This window comes from Xiphophorus maculatus, chromosome 18, assembly GCF_002775205.1.
Source record: "Xiphophorus maculatus strain JP 163 A chromosome 18, X_maculatus-5.0-male, whole genome shotgun sequence".
In the NCBI taxonomy this organism is placed as follows: Eukaryota; Metazoa; Chordata; class Actinopteri; order Cyprinodontiformes; family Poeciliidae; genus Xiphophorus; species Xiphophorus maculatus.
The window spans coordinates 372,501-395,400 of NC_036460.1; the positions used below are offsets into that span (position 1 = coordinate 372,501).

The following is a 22,900-nucleotide window of genomic DNA, read 5'->3' on the forward strand; positions in this document are numbered from 1 at the left end:
CTTCCTCCCTTCCAGCCGATGTAGAGGACCCGCTGAGGTCTCCGGAGGGGGAACCAGAGAGTCCAGACCAACCGTCCCTACCCAGGCAGAACCCGGACTCAGAACCCAGAACATTTCCTGAACCGGAGGTCCAGGAGGAGTTCTTCAGAGGTTCTCCAGAGGAACCGGAAGAGGGAAAGAGCGTTGCTGTGAAGACCACAGAAGAAGAAAGCTTGGCTCTTTCTGAGCATCCTGACAAAACAGACGAAGAAAGAACCATCGAGCCCCAACCGAGCCAGGCAGAACCCTCCATACACGGGCCGGGACAGGAACCGGGCCAAACAACCAACCAGGCCAGAACCCAGTCCACCTGGTCCAGAACCAAAACCACTGACCCAACAAACCTCAGGGAGAACCTGGAGCGGTTCCCCAGTCAGAGCAAAGTGGGTCGGTGGTCCCGCCACTCCAAGATCGTCAGCGCCAACCGGGCCCTGTTTGAGGGGATGGGGTCCGACGTCACCGGTATCGGCCTGTTTGAGACGAACCCGGTGGTGGACCCGGTCCTGATGGAGAATTCTGAGCGTATTCTAAGCAAGGTCCAAACCCTGGCCCGCATGTACAGCGCCAAAACCAACACCATGAAGGTGCCGCTGCTTCACAAACGGGTCAGCACCATCAGAACCCAAGCATGGGTCTCAGCAAGGCTGTCAGAACTTTCTGCTCAGAACCGGGACAAAAGTCCACCAGAGCAAGAAAAGGAGACCGAAGCCCAGACTGGTTCTGAGACCAAAACAGAGACCCAGGCCTGCAACGGACCCATCCAGAACCAGACCCAAACTATGATCCAGGAGGGACGGCCAGAACCCCGGACAGACGGTTGGTCCATTTTCAGTCGGGTTCTGTGAACATGAGAGCAGGAAGAATCATTCATCAGTAACATCTGATCCAGATCCAGAACCGGATCTTCTTTAGGTCACAACTAGCAGACCAGAACCAGAAGACCAGTGAGTTCTGGAGGGTTGGGTTGACTCTCCAGAACCACTTTGGAACCATCTTTATGTGGCTCTGCAGGTTGAGGTCGGAGGTCATCCAGATCTCTAGTTTCCTTCGGTTTGTTGAATCTTTGAGGATTTGAACAGTTCCTGTTCTTCTCCTAAATGAATCACAGAAAAGTTCTGAGATGATTCTTCTTGGTCCCGTTTTGTACGTCATTAGAACCGGACCTTTTAGAACCGGACCTTTTCGGTTCTGCTCAGCAGGTTAATGAAACGTCTCAACCTGTTTCTGCTCTCTAGACCTGCAGCAGGAAGAGGCGTGGCCCAGTGTGACCCGGACCAGAGACGTCACCTGCTCCACGACACCAGGAGAAGGTCCATGTGATCAGAACCAGGCCGTGTCCCCCAGAACCGGGCCGCAGCCTCGGGGGTCCAGTCGGGACTCCTCTGCTGAGGAAGAGGAGGAAGATGAAGCTGCCGCTGTTTCTCCTGAGCCTGAAGAGCCGCAGGAAGCAGGCGGGTGAGTTCCTCAAGGTCGTGTTCTCCAGATCAAGGTCGGACCTGCTCAGGTTTACCGTTCCTCCTCCAGCGGGCCGGCGCAGGACGAAGGGCACCGTGTGGACGCAGCTGGAGGACGGCGGACATCTGGAAACGTCTCCGCTCCGCCGGCGGTCGCCGAGGGAAACGGACCCGACCGAGACGCAGCGGCTGGACGCCACGAGGCAGACGAGGGGGGTCGTCCTGGGTTGATCCCAATTCCAACAGAGTCCAGAACCACCGTGGAACCGGGCCTGAGCCAAGAACCATCCCCAAAAGAGACGCAGAGAGAAGATGGGTCAGGACCAGCCGGATCCACTGGGTGGCCGGACACAGTCGACCCGACGGACCATAAGATCGCCGCCGGTCCTCAGAAAGACGAAACTCCACCCAGTCCATGTTCGGCCGACTCGCTGCTGGCCGGGGTCCACCGGGCCTCAGCGGTACCGTGGGAGCGCAGGTACGTACCGCTGAGATCTCAGGAAGACGTCAGAGCTCTAAATAAAACTTAAAGTGTTCAACACTTTGAGTTGGTCACATAAAATCCAAACGAAGAAGAAAAATCTGAGCCTGTTGGTGCAGAAGCTGAATCGGGCCAACAGTTACTCTGATACAAACATTTATTCTGATTTAAACATTTATTCTGGTTTAAACATTTATTCTGGTTTAAACATTTATTCTGGTTTAAACATTTATTCTGATTTAAACATTTATTCTGATTTAAACATTTATTCTGGTTTAAACATTTATTCTGGTTTAAACATTTATTCTGATACAAATATTTCTTTATGTAATTAGAGGAAGCTGACATGCCTAAAGTGTCCACCAGGGGGCACAGCATCGTTCTAGGACGATTTTAACTTCAGTCCACAGAAAGAGCCACTAATAATTTACTAACTTATGATTTCTTTTTAAAAATCACCTTCTTTTTTAGTTTTATGTTTTAAAATAAAGAAAAATGTAAAACTTTTGTCAAAACAACATGGACACCTTTTATCTTATGGGCTTTTGATATTTCTTCAAAATGATGTAAGAAAAGCTCAAACCTCAGGTCTGAACATTATAAGTCAATCAGTGGAGTTTATTTGTGGAGCAACCAGGCGGTCCAGAGTTCTTCTCGTCATGGAGAAGTCTGACCCAGTCTCTGTTCTGATCCAGTAATCAGAACCAGAACCAGATGCAGCTGCCAACTTTGTGCACAATAACAAGGAATTTGACTTTGGTTCTGCTCTGCTCTCAGTCGCATAAATCAAAAGTTAAATATATGAAATAGAATGCTTTTGTCCTTTTTGGTTTTATAAACATATTAAAGAAGAAGATGAGGCGGAGTCAGGCTGCCTGGTGCTGACCTCGGCATTCTGGCTGTTGGTAGTTCAGTTGCTCAGACAGTCCGGTACAAACCGTCTCTGTAGCGCCGCCCTGAAGGGGAAAGTCCAAACAGTTCATGTCCAGCATGTGTGGGGTCTGCAGAGGTGATAGCTTCCCGTTTTGTGAAGCCTGTACCAGATCCGGATGGAGGGAAGGCCAGCCTGTTGATGGTTCCCTGCAGTCTGGGCCGGTTCTGGTTCTGAGGACGATCCAAAGCAGACGGTGATGGACGAACACTGGACCGGCCGAGCAGGAGATGACTCAGACGTAGGGCCAGCCGGGGCTCATTGCTGCATGACTGAAGCTCCAGAAACATCAGATCTGCTTTAACCCGATTCGGGCTACCAGATCGCCGGCGATCTGAGATGCATACATATTTTTCAAATGCCGGTAGAATTCGAACCACGTAAGGTAGAGCAATTTTTTTTTTTGCATATTAAACTGTAAGAATTGCGCTTCCTTTTCCGACCCTAAACATCCCCCCCGAGTTGCTGTGCGCGCGCAGACGAGTTCACAGATTTATAGTAAAAAGGATGGGTCCACAAACATGATGTGGCATCCATCCCTCTATTTGTAGATCAGCTCGGGTCTGGCCAATCACTTCCTGTGTTGTTCTGACGTTGACAGAATGAAATACTACGAGATTTCATGAAATGTCACATGACTTCAGGTGAGATTTCATGAAAGTCATTTCCGTTTCCTGCACGTGCTATTTGGCTCTGCTCTTGCAAATGTCTGTCATGTGGACAGACATTTTCTCATGTGAATACACAAAGACTGACACACTTTCATTTAAATGTTTGTATTTTATTGTTGATGTACAATGTGCAATGTATCTTCTGCACTTCTTTTTTCTGATTGCACTGATAAAAGCATTTTTTTTATTTTCCCTCGTTTTATTGTTTTTAGAAAATTGGCTGTAACTTTGAAACGAAGCTTTGAAAAAACTCCAAATAAATTGTGTTTGGTTTAGAAGGCTTGTGTGCAACTTTTTTGTATTGGGAACTTTGGTAAATAAAGTTAGGAAACTCTTCATATTTACAAAAATATGTCAAAAAAATTATAAACGGATGGAGTTCTTGTTATTGTTTTGCAAATTTTCTATTTTTAATCAGTTATTATTGATAAATGGCATACAAACTTGGAAAGGAGGACTTATAAGGATTTTATAGATGTAAAGAACATTGGAGTGCTCCTAATAATGACTCTGCAGCATCCAAAAATGTAAAAAGATGCTCATGCGGACTTTTATAATGGTAGTCCTAGAAGGGTTAAACTGCAGACGGTTTTCATCTCTGCTGGTTGGAGCGAGATGAAGCAGACATTCCTCCGCCTGCGGACCAGATGACTTCCTGATTGGATCGATCAGTCTGTCCTTGGCTGGGGTTACACCTGGTCAAAGGTTGGGTGGAAACTCGATAATATTTACCTCACCAACATGTGCTTCCTCACACCGGCTAATGCGAAACACTAACTGAACCTTTTCTTCATTTATGCCTTTTAAAAACAGAAGTGGAGTTTGTTTTTCTGGGCTGTGTTCAGATGAAATGTTGTGTGAAATGTTGCTTCGGAGTGCAGTTGGTGGTTTTTCTCCTTGATGTCGGCCGGAAGCAGAGGAGCAGTTTGGTGTAATTCGTCTCCACATGAGAGTACATCACATAACTTCAGGCCTGCCAATTCTGCCTGTTTTCATTCCCACAGAGGGAGTCTGTCCTGAATGTTCTGCAGAACTCAGGAGAAAGGACCCAAGCTGCACAGATTATGTTTTTAGTTAACCGAACTGAACCGATAATGAAAACATTCAGAAACAACAAGGACAAAACCTCTCAAACCTTCATGAACACATGAAAACCACAACTTGGTTGATTCCTAAGGCCAGAAATTTCAGGATTGGAGTCAGAAAGTGAATGTTTGTTTACGGCTTCAGGTTCTCGTGAAGCCGAAGGGCTGGATGCCATTCATTTGAACTTTCTCCTCTCCTGCTGGAACGTAGATGGACCAGAATATCACAAGCCAAGTGTTCAGCTAAAAGCCGGTTAAGTTGTTACTCACCAGTATGTAATGACTCATCACTGGTTCATCCACTGGCTGGAAGTGTGATTCATAAAGACGCGTAATCACAAGTCAAAGAAACAGCAACATTCCTCTGAAATGTTGGGCTGAAACTGGGAGGAGCAGCTGAAGTTAACTAGACAGACTGGAGAAAGTTCTGCGTTCTGCTCAGTGTCTGGTCTCAGTTTCCCTCTTAACTTTGTGTTGTTGTTGTTTTCAGGAAGCCAGACGAGCCGCTGTCTGGATCGTCCCTCAGGACAACAAGCCCCGTCCCCTCAGTCTTCAACGCCAGCCTCGTCCATCGCTCCCCTTCTCCTCTAAGATCTGCCAGCGCCTCTTCAGTCCAAGCCCCTCCCTGCTCCTCGCCCTTCAGGCTCATCCCAGTGTCCTCCCCTACTCCAGCATCTCCTGCAGTCTTCACTTCAGCGCTGTCCTGTTTGTCCCCCACTGCCTCTACTGTTTCCTCTGTCAGAAGCCCAACTCCATCTCTTCCTCTGTGTGGAAACTCTTCATCATCAAGAGGAACATCTTCCTCCCCAACGCCTCCCCTCTATTCTCCCACTTGTTCCTCCTCAGCGTTTACCAGATCTCTAGCTGCCTCGCACATCAGCCAGTCCATCAGTCAGAGTATGTCTAAGAAAGGAACGGCCCGACAACAAGCGCCAACCATAAAGCTGATGAATCCGAGTCCCTCCTCCACTCCGGATCTGCGACGGCGCACACGTTCACCCAATCCTCCTACAGCTCAGCTAGGCCCAGCGCTGGCTTATACCCAGCTGGGGTGCACTAAGGAGGGGTACCAACATCCCAGATGTCCCCCGTCCTCGGTCCGGTCCTCATGTCTGTCTCCGCCTTCTGTTTCTCAGTGCCCTCCCTCTCCGACAGCAGGCCTTCGTCAGCCTTGGTGCTCCTCCCCTTCACCACGGCCTTCCTTCCTTCACTCCAAATCTGCTTCACCACAACTTGGCAAGAAGAACAGCAACAACAACAATTCTGCTAGGTATGTAGGTGGCGCTGTCAGTAATGGAGGCTGGTTAGGGGCTGATGGCCGTACCGAACCCCTCCAGAGTCAGTATCCTCTGTGGTCCGGATCTCACAACCGTGTAGCGCGGCCGTTTTCTGCGTCTGAACCCAGCTCACGAGTTCAATCTCCAACTCCCTCCCCAACTCCAGCATCATTTGTTCGCCTCTGCTCCCCATCACAGCATAACTCCTCCCCCATGGCGAACAAGCCCCCCCACCCCCGGAGTTCACGGGTCGGAGGTTCCCACAATCACCTGGACCTCCGTTTGGACCTACCAAGGGCTTCCTTTGATGGTTCCAGTTGTGGTGATTCCTCTGCATGTGTGAGCCCCCGGATACTCTCCCCTCCTCCTATTGGGGTGCCAGTTTGGACAAATAATGTAGCAGCGCCTCAACCTAGGAACCCTCGCCATTCAGCTTCCCCTTCCTTGTTTTCATCCACTTCAGGATCTCAGACATACAGGATTCCTTCCTCCCCTCTTCCCTCCCAAATCGTCCGCAGGCCCCTTTCCTCCACCCTTTCAGACAGACCTCCAAGTCCAGCCCGGAGCACACAGCGTCATTCCTGGGCCGACTTCGGCCAAAGCTCCCTCGGCTTCACTGAATCCAGCCGAAGATCCTTTGAACAGCAGGAGTCCTGTCCGATTAGTCCAAACAGTGGGTGGTCCTCCCACAGCAGCTCCCCATCCTGCCTAAGCCCTCGAGCCGGTCTGCAATGCCCCCTCTCCCCAACCAGGTTAGCCTCTGGTAAGGGTGCTATTAGTGGGCAACATTTCACCAGTGTCCCTTGGCCAGACGTCCGAGAGTTGTCAAGCAAATACAACGGAGAAGACAGTCCAGAAACAAGCGTGAGTCCCTCTGCGCCCATATCTCCAGTACATCTCATCCCTTCCCCATGTCCAACGGACGGCCAGGCTGACTGGGGCGACCCACAACTGGAGGAGGGAAGCTGTCGCACTCAGCTGATCTGTGCTTACGTCACCTGGCCCTCTCACCAGCAAACTGTTTCCTCCTCGTCATGCCTGATCTTCTCCCCTTCTGGATTGACCTCCCCTCCACCAGAGTCACACCAGCTCCACAGCCTCCAGGTCCAGAGGCAACCTCAGGTCACTGCCTCGCCCCCTCCACCCTCTACGCTCTCCCTGTCACCCATCATATCATCCCCTTTGCCCAAACAGGGGAGCCAGAAGGCCAGTTATGCCACCACAGTGAACCTCCAGATTGCTGGAAGTGGCCGAATAACCTCGTACAGCAGCGCCCAGGTTAGCCTGACTCAAACCCTGCAGGGCGGAGCTGGTCCTCCGGGGAGCCAGGACCAGATGGCGAGAAGAGTGAGCATCAATGGACTCTCGCCTGTTCCTCAGGGGTGCAACAGGCCATGAAGGGAAGAACGGCAGCCATGGATCCGGTTCTGAGAACAAGCGGGCAAACAGGACAGAGAACGACGTGCTTGGGGAAAGATGTGCACGTATCCAAACTGTAAGGACTACATCTTTAGCTGCTGCTCAAGACCCTCTGGATCCGGTCCTAATCTGGACTTCAGAACTTCTACTTGACCTAAACATGAGGAACGCCGGACATTTGATTCGGACTTCCAGATCCCGGCCACATCAGTGTTTTTCAGTTGGTTGTGAACTGAAAAGAACATTTTGGATCTGAAGAGATTTACTCGCACATGGATCACAAAGCTTCTGGACATTTGGGGTCCAAAGACAATCCACACAACTCAGAGCTGGACATGAAGAACTGGGATGTCCTGGACAATTTGAAAGTTGAATTTCTGCAGATTTAAGGTTCTTTGAAATGAAAGTTTTAATGTTCTTTAGCTCATGTTGGAGAGCAGGAGGACCTCTGAAAGGCCGACACCTTGAAGTTTAGCGTTATTTTATTCTGTAACAACCTGTAACTTTTTAAAACTTTTATTCCTGTTTTTATTTATGAAGTTAGTCTCCTCCTTTGGCACTTAATCTCCTTAAAGTCCTCTTGGTATTTTTGCACAGAGTTCTTTTTAAACGACGTGTCTGCAGGTCCTCAGATGACTTCAGACCAAACTTGTTGCTGTTTATGGTTCCATGTTGCTCTCGGCGCTGCGGCCCGATAAAGTCCAGCTCATTAAGATGCTCCCATAATCTTCCAGCTGTGTTAACAAATACTGTCGTCATGTCGGTTACATCCGGTCGGATGCATGTAGGGTTGTTCTGGTCCGGAGGCTCGATGTCTCACCAGACTGCTGGAGACAAACTGGGATAATCTTTGTGACAGGACAGAAATAAAAACTAGTATCTCCATCTTCGTGTCCCAGAGGTTTCAGTGAAATGTGATGTTTTGGCTGCATGTCTTAACAAATGCATGAGATAAATTCCACATGAATCCGCTCCACCTGTGAGCCTGTGAACCTGCATCTGCTGCGTGACGCAACACGCTGAACACAAACTGCTGCCATTGGGCATAAAGATCCAAAGTGTGCATCTGATAATCCTGAGAGGCGTTGTACCTGTAAGAGGACACTGAACCGTGAAGCTCTGATAACATGCTGCAGTTTCAGTTTTACTTGACGTCTGGCAGTGTTTGACCTGCAGCTTGCTGTGCAGCTCAGGGTTCATTTCTGTCTTACAGATGCTGGTTATTAATACATTTCACAGATTTAAACTCCTGTGATCTGGTTATTCTGGCAGTTGTACAAACGGGTCTGGGAGTGTAAAATGATAGTCATAAACATTAGTTCTGCTAATGCTAAAGGGCTGTACCAACAAGGTAGTTAGCGGAAGCTAATGCTTCGCTAAATACCACATGTTTCCACATTTAGCAGAAGCTAATGCTAAAGGGCTGTACCAACACAGTAGTTAGGGAAGCTAATGGTAAAGCGCTAACTCCAACCATATTGACACCCATCATGTGTCAATGACAAAATATGTGTTGCAACCTAACATGGCACCCTCAGCAGGGTCAACTGTTGTTGACTTTGCCAAATGCACCGCTAAAGCTTTGCTCAGAAAACAAACAGCAATGCATTCTGGGTACAGAAAAAAACATTTGCTTCACTGCATCAAGGTGGAGAACATGAGCAGAGGAAAAGGAACTGCTGCATAAACAGACTTCAAAATAAGAGCATGAATATAAATATCTATTTGAAGAATTCCTAACAGTTGATAACCAAAACTTCATGTTGCACTTTATAAACTGAAAGTTTACCTAACAAATGAGTTAGCACAAGTAAATTTTAGATATTAGCTAACATTGTACTAACATAGTCTAGCGGAAGCTAATGCTACATTGCTAAACTCAGCCATCTTGATACCATCATCGACAAAACGTGTTCTACAACATAGTATAGCGCCCTCAACAGGATCAGTTGTCTCATTACACACAGACCTGTAAATCAGTGCTTCATAATTTATCTGAAAAAATTATTTAGGGGACACTACGTCTGCTAAACACTTAAAGCTAACAAATGTGCTAAATGAAAGCTAGCAGTTTAGTGGTGATTTCCACCACTGATGATGATGTTGATGAGCTGCTCTGGACTCAAACCTGCACTAAATCAGTTTTATTCAAATATTTTATGTTTTAAATGGTTTTGATTCGAAAACTAAACCAGCTGACAGGAATTGAACGGCAGCTTCTGCTGTGCTGATCAGCTGCTGCTGATCATCCGCTGAGAGTTTCAATGGCACCATGTCTGATTCTGCTGTTACTCTGATTTTTATCTCACTTTCAGGCTTTTTATGACGTTTTTCTTGTTTCATAGAAATGATGTTCTTGTTTTATTCTGGTTCTGTCCCAGGATTTTGTAAATATCTTGATTTTTAGGAAACTACCTCAAAGTAGCTGTTGCTGCTTCTTGTCCTAGGAGTTAGTGCTCAGAGACCCGAAGCCAAAGAACTATGCAGGTTAAAGAATGGCTGAATGGAAAGGTTGAAGGAGAAAACGCAGATCTGGAGCAAAGTCCTCTGGACATACGAGACCAGAGAGGACATGATGGACAGAACCAGGTCGGACAGAACCAAACACAACGCATCAGCAGAAACACCGGAGCGCGGCTGTGAAGCACGGTGGTGGAGGGATGGTGATGTGGGCTTTGCAGTCACTGATTGGCCCAGGATCTCCTCAGTAGACCAAAGTATTCAAGAGTCCAAACTGGGAAAGACCGCCCAGGCGACCAGCAGGCAGAAACCCCAAAACGGTCCCAACATGAAGAACCAACATTTGGGACGGGTTCAGAATGTTTTCAGAATGGGTTCAGGGCGGGTTCAGAATGGGTTCGGGTCAGGTTCAGGTCGGGTTTGGGTCAGGTTCAGGTCGGGTTTGGGTCAGGTTCAGGGCGGGTTCAGAATGGGTTCAGGTCGGGTTTGGGTCAGGTTCAGGGCGGGTTTGGGTCAGGTTCAGGGCGGGTTTGGGTCAGGTTCAGGGTGGGTTTGGGTCGGGTTTGGGTCAGGTTCAGGGCGGGTTCAGGTCGGGTTTGGGTCAGGTTCAGGGCAGGTCTCTCAGTAACTAGCTGAAGCTTTCAGTGGCTAAATTACAGCAGCTAGTTAGCTAGGATGACAGTCATAGACTAGTTCATCTGAAATTAAATTTAAACAAAATCTTAATTGCAAATCATTTTAAAGCAATAAATTTATTTCTGCTTTCTCAGAGATGATAAGCTATAAAAATATTATCTTGACATTTTACTTACATTACATTATGTTAAAAATGATGTGGACTCTACTTCTAACTGCTGAGTGGCTTTTGCAGCATGAAATGATGAAATATCAGTATCATAAAGTAAAGTCTTATTATCAGATTGAGTCTGTTGGTCTGAAGGTCAGACCTCAGAGGTTGTTGGATCTTTTTCCGCTCCAGAACCATAAACAGCAAATTCACTGAAACATCAGAAAATCAATGGATGATCTGACTTTAGATGTGTGAAAACTTCACTGTAGCAAAACCAACAGTTCAGCTTCAAACTGGATCATGTAGAAAAATGAACATAGAAACAGCTCATGCTAGCATCTACAGCAGATCCGTGTTACTGAGTCTGACCCCGTTCTGTGACCTTTAACCTGTGGACGTGATTCTGACGAAAACGTGTCAAGGAGCCATCATCATCATCATCATCATCGTTGGACCAATGACTGACCTAATAATAGAATAATAAAAATAAAATAATACGGCCTCGTATTATTTTGTCGCTAAGCTAATGATTGCTAATTTATCTGCTAACGAGCTTCATCTTGTAACAGTTGTTCCTGTTGCACTGGGTCACCTCGGGGGTTCTGTTCGGGTTCCATAATGACGTCATAGCAATGACATTTTGCACGTGACGTCAGAGACGGCCTTGAAAACACCCAATGGCCTCCAGCCTGTCCGAAACCAGACCTCTGCAGCCTAATGTCGCTTTTAGTCAGCTGATTTCACATTCTGGTCACAGGCTGCTGCGCGGTTCGCTGCACAGACAGACGAGGAGCTTCTGTAAATCCCGCCGTCTACGAGCCCAACCAGGTGAGCAACGTTCACAGATAAATTAACTCGACTCGAACAAGGAGAAGCCACGAATAAACTGCCTGTTGGGTTCTGCAGGGCAGTGGTTTCTCTACATTTACAGGCTGATGGGATCCAGCTGGTGCTCATCGTCACCAATCAGCAAAGGCCTTAAATATCAGCGACTTCCCTGAGACGGTTTTGCTCCAGCAACTCTGGCTCTCTGTGTTTAACTTGTTTCTGATTCCTCTCCCATCTATTCCCTCCTCATACAACCAGCTCTGATCACTCCCTGGTGCTCATACTAACCTGAATTACCTGATGCTCGCTGCTCCACTTGGCCTAACCCCTGGAAACCTCCACCACCACCAGCCAGCTGCTTCCTGTCCACCCTCAGCCTCCTGCTGGGACTCCTCCACCTGGAAACCCCACACTGCACCAACTGCTGGGAAACCCATGTACCCACCTCATCCTAACCCTCAGACCATAAGCATTTGCTTCCCTGTGTAACCGCTCACCTTTCCTCAGTTCCTCCTCTGGCCCGGTTCCTCCCTGCTGCTGCAGATCAACGCCCCTCCATTCTCTCTCCATTGCACTTAACTGTTCAATAAATCTGTTAAACTACGTTTGGTGTCTGCAGTTGTTGCTTACCTTCGAGTCCTGCTAACCTCTCACCATGACACTGGCAAAAAAACTTTGGAAAACTTTCAGTCGCTCTGTTCAATTCTCACGTCCAACGTCCATCATGGTGCCTCAAATGATTGCGTGACGTAGCTGCAAAGGGTCAACACAGTCAAGCCGGGTCAGTGGTGCAGAGTTAGCGGACCCAAATGACGCACAAACAGAACCCATCCAGGCTTCTTTACTGTTTGGTCTTTCCTTAGTGTCTGACAGAACAACTAATTATTTTAATGCTTGGTTCTAATCAGGCTGGAAAGAAAAAATCTGTTGATCAGCAGAGTGGAGAAAAAACTGGCTTTTCAATGGAAACTGATGGAAAAAAATAAATGGGAAATTACATAAGGGACTATTAATGTTAGGAGAAAAGAGGAGGAGGAGAAAAGAGGAGGAGAGAAAACAAAGTGGGAGGAGTGAGAAAGTAAAAACTACAAACCCAGAGAAGAAAAAGTGACAGAGTGAAACGGGACTGAAGCTTCCAGCAGAAAGTTTGTCTCAAACTCCAAACATTCGTCTGTCTGGAAACGCATGAAGACAAAGACCTGCAGGGAGGACAGACAGACAGAGAGACAGACAGACAGAGAGAGACAGACAGACAGACAGAGAGAGACAGACAGACAGAGACAGACAGACAGACAGAGGACAGACAGAGACAGACAGAGGACAGACAGACTTTCTGGATGTTCCATTGAAGCCTGGAACAGAACCTGGGTTTTCCTGGAGGGATGAGGCTGAAGGTTCTGGAGTAAGTCAGACCGACCCGTTTGAGGTTCCCCTGGTAGAACCCAGTTGGTCCTGACTGGACACCTGCCAGCTATCCTGGGACTGAACTGGACAACCAGTGGGAGCGGTTCAGTCTGGGTCCTGCAGGCTTCTGGTCCCAGTAGGACGTCCTGCGGGGTTCTGGTCCAGGCCGGGCCCGGCTCCGGCCCAGGATGCAGAGCCATGCTGAGAGGCAGTCCAGCTCTGGCGACTGTGTTTCTGTGTTCTGTGTGTCTGCTGGCGGCGCCGACCCGATCCCCCCTCTGCTCTCTAGACCGGATCAAGAAGGTGACGTCACTGAACAACACGCTGCCGACGCAGGTGAGACTCAGAACCGGGCCGCAGAGTTCTGCAGGTTTATGGGATGATTTATCTTGGGTCTTTAATTTATCAGCTGCTCATCTTTAGAGCTGCACTCAGGTAAATGAGTGACAGCAGAGCGGAGCAAAGATCACCTCCATCTGATCACTGGGCTGCTGAAGCAAACCGGACCGAACCCGGGTCGTTCTTTAACAAATGGATCCATCCACGTCCTCCCAGCTGGACGTTCAGGAAAAAACATGAACTCAGAAAAAAAACTGCAAAATGAAACAAAATTCAGAAAATGTTGTCCACGTGGGCCGAGACCATCATGGAGCGGTTCACTAATGTCCGCCTGGTCTGCCCTCTAGTGGCTGCTCGAGTCACTGCAGCTCGGTCCGGTGTGTTTTTACTGAACACACCGGACCTTGATCTGAGCAGCAGCAGCGCTCAGATCAAGGTTTTCATCTTCAGCTGAAACACAAACAGAAATGATCAAAACTCAGACATCTTTATTTATCCCACCACATGTTCAGTGTTGTAACTCATATCTTCAGAGACGTGTCAGATCATTTAGCGAGATATTTTCCCATGTTCAACTTCTTAAGTTCGTTGAAACTTGGTGAAATCTGGCAGTTTGGTCAGAAAGCTGAGCAGAGAGACGATGGAGTAGGGGATAAGCCTGGGTCCTTATGATGGATGGAGGAGAAGCTCCGTCCATGAAGCCTTCTTTTAACTCCTCTGGGGTTTGGGGTCAAAGTTCAGGTATCTTTTGAGATGCTAATCAGCTGCTGCCAGATGTAAAAACAAAACATAAAAATGGAGCAAAAATCCTTCCAGCTGCACAGAACCACAACCAGAGAGAAAAACCATCCAAACTTTCACCAAAGAAATGAAGAGCAGATCCAACATTCAGCGAATCCCAAGATGAACCCATGAATGTTTATTTTGTGATGACATGAATGAGAATCACTTCACAGGGAAAAGACCTGAGGTTTCTTACCTGAAGCAGGTGAACAATCCTCCGTCTTCTGTTCTGCCACTCCTGAAACAAGTGGAGGCAAAACTCAGAACGGCTCACTGCCGTCCACTCAAGCTATAAAAATGTCTTTTGGCCGCAAATGAAATAATGTTTCTTCCAAGCTCTTGTGCCGCCCGTCATTAGATGTCTCCCCAGGCAGAGAGCCCTGTCAGATGTGTATGCATATACCCACTTTGTACTCAAACTGGTGGAATGTGGCGTTTTATACAATGTTTACAGTTTTACGTGGTAATTATGAGATAATTATGAGGTACTTTTCCGTTGCCATGTTCTGATATTGATTCAGAAACCGGAGCAAACAGACTTCAGGCACAAATCAAATAATCATCACCAATCTGCTGGACGGGTTTGGACGTGTTTAAGTTTAGGTTTTATCTGAAGCAGGTATCTGAGCTGGTTGGTGCTGATGAGCCGCATGCAGAGACAAGTTTCCTCTCCTCCTGAGTGAAGCATCAATCACCCTGATGCTCCGCTGTGACCTGAGCCGTCGTTCCTCTGGCGGATCAGAAATCCTTCGGGTTCTGCTGCTGACCCGGGTGGCGGTCCAGACACTCAGGTTGAAGTTTAAACTTTCTATGAATGAACTGATCCTGGATCACAGCCTTCAGTAAACATAAAACGTTTGGCAGGACTGAAGATTCTCCACAAGGAGGCGCTGTGATAGCACACCTATAAACTGGTGGACTGGGGTCAAAGGTCAGCAAAGGTGACCTTAATAGGAGGCCTAAGTGATGGGGTCCAACCAAGGAGATCAAACATTTCCATCTCCAAGGATGGAGATGGAAATCCTTGGAGAATTCCATTCAAAGTTTTTTCTAACTTTGAAAACATTTAGCTCTCTTAGCTTCCCAAAAGTAATTTTGCCAAATAAATTCTAAAGTGCTAATTTACTTGGCTGTTTTATAAACTTCTAGTTTTGACCTTTTCAGGTTTAAAATCTCCTGATGTCCTGCTTGCTTTCTGACTGAAGCCCCGCTGCGGTCAGGTAGGCTAAATCAGCAACCGTTAGCAAAACTCAGCAACAATGACACTGAAACCATGAGTTGAAGGTCTGCTCCAAAGAATCACTTCTTGCTCATTTGTGCATGCTAATAGAGTTGACTCTGTAGAGGGCGATAGAGGACATGTTGGGTCTTTGATGCATGTTGAGTAACAATATGGATGAATTTAATGCTTCAGTGTTAAATACTTGGTAGGTGTAAAGCTTTAGTGTTGGTAGAAGGAACGTTTGGTGCTTTACGGTTAGCACAGCTGGTTTTTGAGCTAGCGATGCTCATCACTGCTCATCTCCAAGCAAAAGGTTTCTGATTGTTGACTGTTGGTTTGAGGAGAAGCAGAGAGGCTCCTGATTGGGTTGGGATGACAGAGTCATTAGAATCGGACTTTTAAAGGTTCAGGTTCTCCTCCGGCGCAGCAAGAATATAAAGATTTCTGGGCTAACGGGTCCTTCTGCGGTCGAAGGTTCTGGCTCCACATTCCTGGTGAAAGCAGAGAAGGTTGGATGTCTGATGGACTCCATCTTGGTGTTGGGAGGCTCCAGTCTCAGTTTGGCGTTTTGCAGATGCTGCAGCTCCGTTGGGTAAACCGCTTCGTCTGAGTTGGTTACGGGTTTCTACGTCCAGTAGAGTTTGTGTGTGGAAGCAGGAGATGGATGGAGGATCAGGCCTTCTGCAGTAGTAAAGGTGTTGCTCCAGTTTGCTCCACCTGAGCTCCATCCAACCTTTGGAACGTGGAACAACGAGCAGCTGCTGCTCTTCCACACGGAAAGCAGAGCTGAGGTCAACCAGTTTCTCTTTCTGCTGTCATTGAACTCAGTGTCAGATTTTTTATACTTGCTCTCCTTGATGTAAATACTTCTTGGTCCTCAGCTGTTTTTAGACATGTTAAATAAATTTGACATTTCCCAGCCGTTAGTTACTCGTGGTCAAACCAGTGGTTCAAAGGACTTTAGCTTTTAATTGTTCAAATGTTGGAATGTGAATAAACTCTGTGGATTAGTTGTACAAATCCTGTCTGTCATTATGAGACGTTTCCTCCACATCATTTTCTGTTTTGATCTTGGTGTCTTTGTCTCATGGTCTCTAAATCAAACATCGCTTAAAGAAACCCAAAAGCACAACAGCTGCAGGAGGCGGTTATGTTTTTACTGCAAATGTATTCAGAAAATATGAAGAATCAAAACAAAGAACAGACTGGCTCTAGTCAGCAGGAGAGATTCAACCTGAAAAACAGGATTAACTTAAACTCCTGAACCTAAAACATCAAACAGGAGCAACACAGGTTGCCTGAGGTCAAAGGCAACCTGTGGTCAAAGTTAATGAAGACTTTTAGAGTCTCTGTCTGTCTGGTCACAGGTACTGATGGCCGGATTTTCCGGACTATAAACCGTTACTTTTTTCCCACCCTGAACCAGGCGGCTTGTAGCCCGGTGCGGCTTTTCTGTGGATTTTTCTTCAACCACCAGGGGGCTCTCTAGCAGGAAGTGAGTCATTGGAAGTCAAAATTGGAAATCAAAGAAGAAAGGGATGATTTTCATTTAGAACCAGTACATGCTAGCAGCAGGCACGACGGAGAAATGTTTTCAAACTCATTCCTCTCATCATGGAAACAACACGAAGTTCATATGATGCAGCTTTTGAGATGAAGGCTATCAATCTGGTAGCACAGATCGATAGCCAGATCTGGTAGCACAGATCGATAGACAGATCTGGTAGCACAGATCGATAGCCAGATCTGGTAGCACAGATCGATAGCCAGATCTGGTAGCACAGATCGATAGACAGATCTGGTAGCACAGATCGATAGCCAGATCTGGTAGCACAGATCGATAGCCAGATCTGGTAGCACAGATCGATAGACAGATCTGGTAGCACAGATCGATAGACAGATCTGGTAGCACAGATCGATAGCCGCTGCAGTAAGCTCAATGTGAACCGACCCACGGTTCGGTTCGGCGTTGGAGACGGAGGGCTGCGTCCTTCATGAATCCCTCCGCTGCGTCCTCGTAAAAAACCGAGCGGTTTAGAGACCAGCGGCTCGGTTTTTTTGTTTTAAGCTTTGTAGCAGTGAGGTGCCTCTATAGTCCGGAAAATACAGTACTTAGAGTTTTACAAAGCAACGATGAAATACCTGGAGGGTTCCTACTACATGGGTACACAGAGCGGATGTATTGGGAGCCTTTGGGTTTCCTTGTAGGATGTTTATTGAACACCTCTGTTCACTGATGACTCCATGTAGGGTCTTCACATGTTGGGTTCTTCTGGGATCCAGTTATGCTATAAAGTTGTTCTAAGCTTACAGGCCACCTACAGGTGAGACACTAACGTCAGGATTGTCTCAGTTACCAGAAGCGTCCAGGTCAGAGGTCAGTTTGCCCAGAGCCACAGCATCAGCCAGCGGTAAAATGTCTTGAATGTTTCTTTTGCTTTAATGGCTCCATATTTGGGAGGCCAAATATGGAACCATTAACATCTTCCTGCCTTTTCCAAACTACAGCCACAGGTAACTACAAGAGCAGAGCAGAAAATCAACATCATGGTTCACAAATGTTCAGAGCGACAGAAACGTGGGACGCAGGAGGAAATCAGGAAAAGGAAACAGAAAAACTGGAAACAGATTTATTCAAGAAGTTTATCCAGAAAACAAACAGTTTATAATTTCTCAGCCCTGAAATAAACCTTGTCTAATGTATTTTTGTAACTCCTTCTGTAAAACTAAACACAATCTGCTGCTCAAGTTTATCTTCAAAATTTTTCAGTCATTTCTTCACATCTTCCTCTGAGCAGCCAGACGTTAATGAAATATCTCACAGCCTCATATGTCTTTGATAAGAGCGGAGAGCGCTGCCAGAACCAGCTGGTGTGAACTTTCTGGTATCTGGGCCCAGATTAGGTTTTTATTGGCCATCTTGTCCGGCGCTGGCCCAGAGGAACCAGCAGAACTCGTCTGCCTGAAGAATGAAGGCTCTGGCTCAGACATTTTTCATAACATTAAGGAAAACAGTTTTGACCCAATTATGTGTCAGGAACAATCTGACACATTGTTCTGAGACAGAAGTCACATGCCTTTGGTTTTTAAAATATTCATTTTACATTTATTAAACTGTAAATATAAAGTGCAGATGTTTGGTTTCTCCACAGATGGACATCAGGCTTTACACACCTTCTGTTGAAGATTACCAGGTGAGTCGGTCTGCAGCTCCTCCACCTCCTGCTGGGTCACTTTACTAATCTGCTCTTCCTCCTCCTCTTCTTCACTAAAAGAGGAAAACATTCCTCCAGTTTTCTTCTCCCTTAAATTGGAATCAACTGCAGAAAGACTTCAAGTTAAAGGAGAAAGTCTATTTAAAGCCTCAATCAGTTTTTTAGACTTAGACTGACTTTATTATCATTTTCATGAACAGGGTGAATACAGAACCAAATTTCGTTGCATACGGCTCAGGACAATGTTTTGAGCTTCCAATGTTGTGAGGTTACTCCAGAATAAAATAAAATACAGTATAAAATATGAATATAAATATAAATATAAAATATAAAGTGCAGGACTGACAGTAAAATAGAAGTTATTTAGCTCTGTACATGTGCAAGGTATAAAGTGGAGACCAGATTTTGAGTGCAGTCCAGTTAAGAGTTCAGCAGTCTGATGGCAAGTGGGAAAAAGCTGTTTCAGAACCTGGTGGACCTGCACCGGATGCTGCAGAACCTCTTTCCAGAGGGCAGCAGGGAGAACAGTCCATGGTGGGGGTGTGAGGGGTCACTGACGATGTTTCGGCCTCGGGACACGCAGCGCTGGGATGAAATGTCCTGGATGGAGGGAAGGGGGGCCCCGATGATCCTCTCTGCTGTCCGCACCACTCTCCTCACGTTCTTCCAGTAGGAGGCGCTGCAGCCTCCACACCACACAGAGAGGCAGCTGGTCAGAATGCTCTCTATGGTGCTTCTGTAGAACGTAATTAATCATTTTTCTAGATGCTTTAATATCAAGTTGTATTTTATTCCTGTTTTTCTGGCTGGTTTTCCTTCTTCTCTTCCTTTCTGATCTGTATTTTCATTGGGTTTTGATGCCTGTAGTTGCTTGTAATTGTCGGTGATGAAACAACAGATTTTAATCTCAGAAACTTTCCTGCTTAAATAAAAACAACATATGTGAAGTTCTCAGTAAGACCAGAGATCTGCAGAAGTGCTGCAGCGTTTAGTGGCGAAGCTTCATCATATCTGAGACGGCTGACGGTTTGATGATCTGCATCAACAGTTAAACATTGGAAGACATTTCCTCCTTCGGTTCTTTAAACTTGTGTGTCTGAGTGGAATGAAAAGCAGCAGTTTGCTGCATAACTCAGCCTGGCTCTCTCTCTTGGTGGTCCACTTACACTGAGAGCAGAAAGTCTCCCAGAACTTTTTATTGCTCAAGATAAACAAATTCCTCCTCCTCACTTTGGAAAGTGCAACAGCTGAGATTAACTCTGCCGGCAGCAGAAGAGGCGAAGCGCATCGGAGCAGAACAATCACAACACGGCGGCGCGGTTTGACTGGCTGCAGGCGATTCACGTCTTCATTCCTGAACATCTGGACTGAGATCAGAGACTCTGATCATCAGTGGTGTCAGTAACTCTTTACTTAGTAACGCGTTCCTGACGTCGGACCCCTTTTTTCAGTAACCAGTAATCTAACGCGTTGCTATTTCATATCCAGTAGTCAGACTACAGTTACTTATCAAAATCACGTTGCGTTACTGTTTTCTTTTGTAATTTAATTTTATTTCCTCTACGCGTCTTGGGGCGTGACCGACGTTTCTGTGCGACAGAAATGTAAACAATGTTGCTGGAAAAACAGGAACTAATTTGAGTTTCTGTAGCCAAGTCTGATTATTATAAGTGGTTTTTAGCTTGCAAATTGAATGAGCCGCGGTTATTGGGCTTGGAAATAAACAGACAGAAACCCCAGAATGTGTCTGACCTCCAGCTAGTTTTAGTCAGACTCTCCCTGTCCATCATTTCCAGGATGATCCGTCCCGCTGCGTCTCTGTTAAAGTTAATCTATTACCTGTGAATGACGTCCAGATGTCCAGAACATTGGAAACATGGAGACTAATATGAACAGAGCAATAAACGTGAAAACAGCCACGAATGAACGAGTCTGTAAAGTTGTGTAACAAAACGCCATTATAATTATTAATATTAAGATAAATGTCACTAATCTGTGCAGCAGCCATCTGAACTGTGGAGCCGCAGGAGGAGCTCTGACCTCTGACCTCTGACACCAAACACAGGGCCGTAACGCACAACCTGGAGGCCGGGGGTTCAAATCCTTAGAGTTTTCCAGACAATAGAAACAAAACAAAATTACTAAAGTTTTTTTTGTAATGTTGTAACCATTAAACAATCTCCCCTTCAGTTCAACAATATAATAGACACATTGTTGATGTTACTATTATTAAATAACTTACAATTAAATATTGGCAAAGATCAATGTAATTTTTACAGCGTTGTTGTTAGCAGCTGCTGAAAGTAACTAAAAAGTTACTTTTAATGTAACTTAGTTACTTTCCAAATCAAGTCGTCAGTAATCTGAGTTACTTTTTCAAGGAATAATCAGTAATCTGATTATAGTTACTTTTTCAAAGTAACTATTGCATCACTGCTGATCACAGCTCCAGGTTTTCGGCTCTGCTGCGTCTAAATGAACGTTTTCTGCAGAAACAGTTTCAGCTAACAGGCTGCAGACAAACGGAGTTCATGAGGGTTCAGCTTCAGCTCTGTTCAAAACCACAAAGCTGCTCCAGACAGGAAGGATTTATCAGTCAGGCAATCCGTTTTCTATCCTAATAAATCCATCCAGTGACTCCTGGCCCACCAGGAGTCACTGGGTCAGAGCCAGGGGCCAATCTGTGCAGGGCTTGGGTTTGGGGTTTTTTGTCAGGTTCTCCATCAGCCAGCAGTGAAACTGTGATCTGGAGTTCAGGACGGCGCAGAGATAAATATATAGTATATAAATATGAGAATATGATTGTTTTCACTGATCCAGGTTCTGCTGAAGGGTCTGCTTGTTCCTCCATCAGGTTTGAATCCAGTCAGGACTTTAAAGGTTCAGTGTTTGTGTTCATGAAGCTGCAGTTTGAGACGCATCAGAGGACGGTTCTGCCCTTAATGTTGGTTCTGATGATCCGAAGCTGAAGACTTTCAGAGTATATTCGCTAAAATAGGAGGGATGTCGTCTTGACTCGTTCCCAGTAAAACTGCCTTTTACATCCAGTATCCTAAAATTGTCTCCATTCCTTTTGCAAATTTCCAAACTGGTGACTCACATGCAGCTCAAATCCAACCTCATATTTAAAATCCCAGCTGCAGCTGACTGAGGTCTGTTTCTGTCTTTGATCCTTGTTCTCTTTCAGCAGAAATGTCCCATCGCCGCCTTGAGGTGCTTCGCCGATGAGTTCAGTGTCCTCTGTGAGGAGACGAAGGTCAGCGGCCTCAAATGCACTCAGCAGAGAATCAGCCCATCGCTAAGGAATCTGGCCGACAAATTTAATAAGGTGAGCAGCGGGAACAACTACACTATTACTATTACTATTACTACTGTTACTATTACTACTATTACTATTACTACTGTTACTATTACTACTATTACTATTACTACTGTTACTATTACTACTATTACTATTACTATTACTATTACTATTACTACTGTTACTATTACTACTGTTACTATTACTATTACTATTACTATTACTACTACTACTGTTACTATTACTACTATTACTATTACTACTGTTACTATTACTATTACTATTACTACTGTTACTATTACTATTACTATTACTATTACTATTACTACTACTACTGTTACTATTACTACTATTACTATTACTATTACTACTATTACTATTACTACTATTACTATTACTACTGTTACTATTACTATTACTATTACTACTGTTACTATTACTACTATTACTACTATTACTATTACTATTACTATTACTACTGTTACTATTACTATTACTATTACTATTACTATTACTACTACTACTGTTACTATTACTACTATTACTATTACTATTACTACTATTACTATTACTATTACTATTACTACTGTTACTATTACTATTACTATTACTATTACTATTACTACTGTTACTATTACTATTACTATTACTACTATTACTATTACTACTATTACTATTACTACTATTACTATTACTACTGTTACTATTACTACTATTACTATTACTACTATTACTATTACTACTATTACTATTACTACTATTACTATTACTACTGTTACTATTACTATTACTATTACTACTATTACTATTACTACTATTACTATTACTATTACTACTGTTACTATTACTACTATTAACACTAATAATGAGTCCTGCTGGACTGATCCATCACACGGTCAGTTCGATGACATCCAGACTCTCTGGACTCTCCAGTTTCCTCCGTTTGATTTTCTTCACTTGAATGTTTTGCTTGTGAAGATTTGCAGACAGACAGTGACCTCGCTTGGCCTGCAGGGGGCGACATTTTTGTCCTACTGTCCATGAGACACAGCGGCCCCTAAACGCAGCAGATGATTCAACAATCAGCATCTTGATCAGCCGTTTCCCCTGATGATGGAACGGTCTAGTAAAAGCATGAAGGTTTCTGTTCCTCTGGTTGCAGCCAGACTGACCGGATGGTCGGGTCAGGTTAGCACCATCA

At 45.5% G+C, this 22,900-nt stretch overlaps 1 protein-coding gene across 10 annotated transcripts in view; it reads left to right on the forward strand.

Annotated features, from left to right (window-relative positions):
- plekhg2 (pleckstrin homology and RhoGEF domain containing G2) overlaps nucleotides 1-8,242 on the forward strand; it is a 59,818-nt gene extending 51,576 nt beyond the window's left edge. For all 10 annotated transcript variants that reach the window (XM_023350890.1, XM_023350897.1, XM_023350896.1 and 7 more), the window contains 4 exons: nucleotides 1-855; nucleotides 1,275-1,494; nucleotides 1,564-1,971; nucleotides 5,152-8,242. The exon at nucleotides 1-855 is cut by the window's left edge and continues 643 nt beyond it. In XM_023350890.1, coding sequence (XP_023206658.1) covers nucleotides 1-855; nucleotides 1,275-1,494; nucleotides 1,564-1,971; nucleotides 5,152-7,336 — 3,668 coding nt within the window. In that variant the 3' untranslated portion in view covers nucleotides 7,337-8,242. The remainder of the gene's footprint in view (nucleotides 856-1,274; nucleotides 1,495-1,563; nucleotides 1,972-5,151) is intronic.
- The last annotated feature ends 14,658 nt before the right edge of the window (nucleotides 8,243-22,900 follow it).